Below are 5,222 nucleotides of genomic sequence, written 5' to 3' on the forward strand. Positions count from 1 at the left end.
TCATAGCATAACAACCACCCCCAAGACCAACCTGTTGTGCCGCATTTTGTAGATTCAACAGTGGCTCCGAYGAGCGCTTAAGGAAAAGCCGTAATTTATTCTCTTTAGTCGATGCTTCACGTTTGCGTTGCGGTGATGGCGCCGAGTACAACATTTTGGCGAAGACACGCGAACGCGATGCCAAAACAGCCTGTGTAGGGAGAGAGAGAGAAAGGGTGAGTATTATAGAGGTGAGTTGTACTTTAATTATTTTAGAATTAGTATAATAACAGTGCTTAATTTGTTAAATTTCTTGCTAAACTATTAAAGCATTTATAGTGAAAGTTTTTCTTGTTGTGGCCACCCTGTAGGCTTCATATTTTTGTACTAATTTAGGTTTCCAGGGTTCAGAAAAGTTTTTTGGCACTTGATGCACCCGCTCCAGTTCTGTTAAACTTTCGTGATAACGATAAAATTCTTCTTCCTCTTCTGTAGTCAGATACAGATAACACGAATATCACACAGATATCTAGTGCGCCATAGTGTCGAAATTTCGATATCTGACATCTTTGTCTTACCTCTATACATTAACTATTTGATTTGTAGTTCTTGTTAGAGTTTTTTGGAACCTTCGTACAGAAATAGAGCCGTGTACACCCATGGAATCGTAAAATATTTCTCAAAGAGTTTCGTAAGATATACGTGACTGATACTCTTTAACGTAGCCGCTGTTTCTTAATTCGCTATGTCAATGTCGTCGTATATCTCGTACAGCTCATCGTTTCGTCGACTGCGGTACTCGCCGTTGCCAATGAGCAAAGGACCATAAATCTTCCACCGAACCTTTCTTTCGAAAACTCGTAGCGCCGACTCATCGTTGAGTCGCTTTGTTGTTCTTTAGACGGGTAATTGCTATTCGAATTTCTTCATGATCGAGCAATGTCTGCTCTATCGTCATTAATTCCACAAGAACGTACTCGTTTCAGTACTAGTCCCGTATATCGCAGTTCTTGGACGGCGGTGTCGTCATATTTTCACGAGGACATCAACCAGCTCGGCAGCGGCACCTTCCCAACTAAGCTGAGGCTGTCGTTTCTCTTTAATTGGTATATTTTTTTACGTGGCGCATCTCAAAACCATCGCAGAACCCTCCGGAGGGATATATATTTTGATGGCAAAACTGAATCAGATAATGAAAATTGAAATAAATCTTTCCAGCTCTCAAACCTTCAATAAAAACCGGGGGTCACTCTGTAGAGGAATTAGACTAAACTAAATCGTTTCTAAGTTTCCTTCGATTTAARATAACCTTACTTTCCCATATATAATATTTGGATAAAAATGCCGAATCAAATGATGCAACATGACAGTAAACCTTCTGAGCTTTCAAAGCTTCAACAGTTCCGAMAAATATCAGAGGATGGGGAGTTATCTACATTCACAAGTTTTTGTCGCAGATTTCTKTCCTTTGTATGTTAAAGCTGTAGTAGGCTCAAGCTATATGACATCTACTTTCTTTTGAGTTTCTGTCATGCGAAATAAATTAGACTGTATATGGCTCTATCATTTCTTATCCTCACCACTGGCCGTATATAATATACTATACACAAAGGAGTATAGATCTGCAGTGTCACTAAATCAGATATATTGCCTTTGTTTTCCAATAACAAATTCATTTATTCATCTCTGTCTTTGTATATAAGGTCCAAATACCATATATTTAATACCACACTCACCTTAACCGCACATACTGGTTCGCGCGTATCTCCCACCAAAAAGGTCACATCGCATAACTCTGGCATAGATGCCAGAAATTTCATATCTTCGGCTAAGCCGGTCTTATTCTCAAACGTTGACAAATCTGGCTCCGCATCAGCCATGCCGGGCAGTGTCAGAGCTTCGGGCATTTGGGGTTACTRTGAAAGGCATTAAAGTGTTAAAGTTAGTTGTGTGATATTAAACAGAAATGTGCGGATATAACTAAAATAAGATGTMCGTAAAAAACAAAAAMAAAAAAACAGAAAAACAAAAACAGAAAATGTTTTCTCTAACATTATAGATTCCATTCCATATTATAAAATTCCATGCAATATTGAAAAAAGAGCACATGACTTGGAACAAACCGGCTTACAGTGATTGGAACAATTTTATTGCAATACCAACTGAAATTGAGGGTAACACATATATTTAAGCAGCTACTAACCTTTACCTATCTTTACACACTTGTGTACACACTCATGTTCTTTCCTTTTTGTAACACACACATAGGTGTTTAGCCTAGTTACTAGCACCACACGCCACTATACGCGTCCAATACAATATGGGAGAGCAACACCGCTCAAACAACTCCATAACGTATACACGACGGCAAGCAAAATAAATTGCATTACGTCAGCAGACAGTTTCCTCGTACATATGTACATGGGTCTAGAACCTTGAGCTTAGGTTTTGCTGTTATTGAGCAATCAGTGTTATGTACAGGACTATTTGTATATATGTCCTTGGAAACACATTGAGTTTAAGGTTGCACACTAATCAAACGGGTTAATCAAGGCAGATACATCTTTGGATGCTTATTTTGATGCCTGACTAACCGCACTAATAGTATTAAAAATTTAATTAATTTGTAGGTTGCCACTTACATATGTATACTTTCGGCTTTTGACGTTTCAATATTGTCAAACAACATGCTTCATTGGAAGGCTTGATATATTTATGCATCGAAATATGTGACCTACTTAAGTTCAGCTAACTTGACTATGGAAATGAAGAATCAAATCCAACAATATTAGTAATCTCGCTAAGCATATGGATGAAACTAAGCGCCGAACTATGAAAACATAAGAAAAAACGAAATTCAGCCTGATTTAGCCACTTATATCCAAAAATGTTCGCACTTCACAAATAATAAAGGGAGAAGTTCTAGTGTAAACGAAACTTAGTAAAGAGGACAACAAGAAAATAAAGGTCGTGATATCAGCCCAAAACATCGGTGGAGACTGGCTGCTACCACCGTCGAGCACAGCTATACAGATATTACTTACTGTGTCACCAGCGGCCATATCTCTGCTGACAAGAGAGCAGTTTATAGGGGTTGGATGTCCGCGATAAAGACTATGCTGAGGGCAAAACCCATAAAGGATTGAAAACGAAAGCGACCTATAATTCGGCGGTGAAAGTCTTAGCTACAAGTCCAATTCGCAGATCCGAGATTCGAGGAAGAAATTGTAGCCAATTGATTGAGAGAAAACTTGAACATTCAGGACGGCAGGGATGGCCAGCGATATAATATTGACACAAAATGACTGAGGCAACACCCTTGGACAAAATATGCTGGATKTGCTTATCCCACGATTTGATGGAGACCCACAACGCTTTGGAAATGTTGGACCGTAACCGCATTTCGTCCCTTCCATTCGCGAAGGTTCTTATACCTCGCACGGTTTATATGCACTGCCGACGGAAGACTTCTACTTGAAGGTACTGAAGGTCCCCAAGGGCGGAGACGCGAAAGTCCTTCGGACATTTAATACAGCGTCTTTATAAAGGAGCACAAATTCGGGGTAGGGGAAAGGCTCAGTCGTCGAGTGTTGGCATGCTCACTGATGAATGAGCGTCTAGCCACAATTCGCAACAGAGCACAATTTTTCGAAGTAACACCAAATATGCCTTTTTTTTGCGACTGGAGCATCCTTATGTCAACTACCCCCGCCACGATATAAAGATTGTGCTTTACAATAAAATAGTTGTAAAATACAGCCTCCATGGCGAAAACTCTCCAAATTTATTGCGGCTGATCGACTTCGCAGGGGACCGACATATTATGGACATACTAGATGCCAGTACAAAAAAAAAAACATCAATCCACTTGGCTCCGAATTAAAATATATGCAACCAAATCGATCATGGTGCGATAGATGGAAGATACGTCTTCAATGTCCTTCAGGTGCCCCGAAGACCTAAGATAGACTCGGACCACTATCTTGGTATTGCGAAGATACGCACCCGCCACTGTACAACARGGAAGGTACGACGTGGAGAAGCTGCTATCACAATCAGCAGCGAAACGGTTTTTTTACTCGATTTACACCCCGCTCTTTGAGAACACTCATCAGGAACTCGTTATAAGAGAAATATGTGACGGTATTTCAAGTCGTTGGAGAGGTCAGGAGGAGAAGGACTTGGCTGCACTTGGTAGCAGGAATTGASGCAAAGTAGAAAAAAAAAACGTCTGGTCCGCTGTTGCAACTCCGCTGTAACCGCTTAAGTAAAGAAGAAGAAGAACAGMAAAACCTCACTTCTAGAAATTATGTTTGCTCAGTAATCCTCGAAACGTTGGAGAGCTTCTGACAAATCTTTGTATCGGAATTGAAACTATRCAACTGATATGCTCGAAAACAACTCAATTCGCTCTGACCAATAATGATCACCACTTGATTTATTGTTTTTTCTTGACTTACCAATTTTTCATAAGCAAAAATGAGACACGCTGTAACAAGAACTTTTAATAATTACTCACTTACCTCTTAAATTTAATTGCTAGCTACACGCTACTGTTGCTGTTACTGCACTTCTGTTGCCAGTAAATTGCAATATTTTTAACGGATTCTAGCGAACTGCGAAAATCCGTTGAAACTTAGTTTTCATATCATTTCGTTTTAAATTTCACAAACATTTTGGAAAACATTTTGCAAAGATTTTATGCACTTTTTTATATTAACAATTTATTATATACAAACAGGCAAAACAATTTAATATTTATATTTTTCTATTTACTTTAAATGGAGGAAACTGCAAAAACACGCAGAGAAAACGAATGCGAGGGGTAAATGGGAGAAATTTTGTAAGGGAATGACAACTCTTGAGAAAAAATTCCGAAAAAAGTTAGTAATAAAATGTTTTCGAAAAAAGTTTATAAAATTAAGAAGAAAATATCAATAAAAAATTATGAAAAATATGCACAAGAAGAATCACATGCCATTTTGGTGCTGGTGGCGTAGTGTAACGATTAAAGTGTTTAGCTCATATAGTGGTTTTGGTACTGTTGCACTGGGTGAGGGTACTTGCAGTACGCTGAAATGTGCTAGGGGGGAGTATATCAAAATGTGGAGGGAAAGAAAATATTATAAACTTTTCGGCAAAAAATAATTAAATTTTAAAGAAAAATATTATATATGTTTATTTAAAAATTACTTAAATGTTTCCTAAAGAACACTGGATTGTACAAAATAATTATTAAATAT

At 38.3% G+C, this 5,222-nt stretch overlaps 1 protein-coding gene across 2 annotated transcripts in view; it reads right to left on the reverse strand.

Moving 5' to 3' along the window:
- Nucleotides 1-5,222, reverse strand: part of LOC108977073 (serine-enriched protein) — a 31,567-nt gene that overhangs the window by 21,819 nt on the left and 4,526 nt on the right. Inside the window, exons 1-3 of one of the 2 annotated variants that reach the window (XM_018946583.1) lie at nucleotides 4,503-4,602; nucleotides 1,716-1,895; nucleotides 32-190 (exon numbers count right to left, since the gene is read on the reverse strand). In XM_018946583.1, the coding sequence (XP_018802128.1) occupies nucleotides 32-190; nucleotides 1,716-1,886 (330 nt within the window). In that variant the 5' untranslated portion in view covers nucleotides 1,887-1,895; nucleotides 4,503-4,602. Of the gene's footprint in view, nucleotides 1-31; nucleotides 191-1,715; nucleotides 1,896-4,502; nucleotides 4,603-5,222 lie in introns of those variants that run through there. The other variant, XM_018946584.1, reaches the window with a different exon arrangement.

The sequence above is a fragment of the Bactrocera latifrons genome, unplaced genomic scaffold, assembly GCF_001853355.1.
Source record: "Bactrocera latifrons isolate USDA-ARS-PBARC rearing strain unplaced genomic scaffold, ASM185335v1 scaffold_83, whole genome shotgun sequence".
Taxonomy (NCBI): domain Eukaryota; kingdom Metazoa; phylum Arthropoda; class Insecta; order Diptera; family Tephritidae; genus Bactrocera; species Bactrocera latifrons.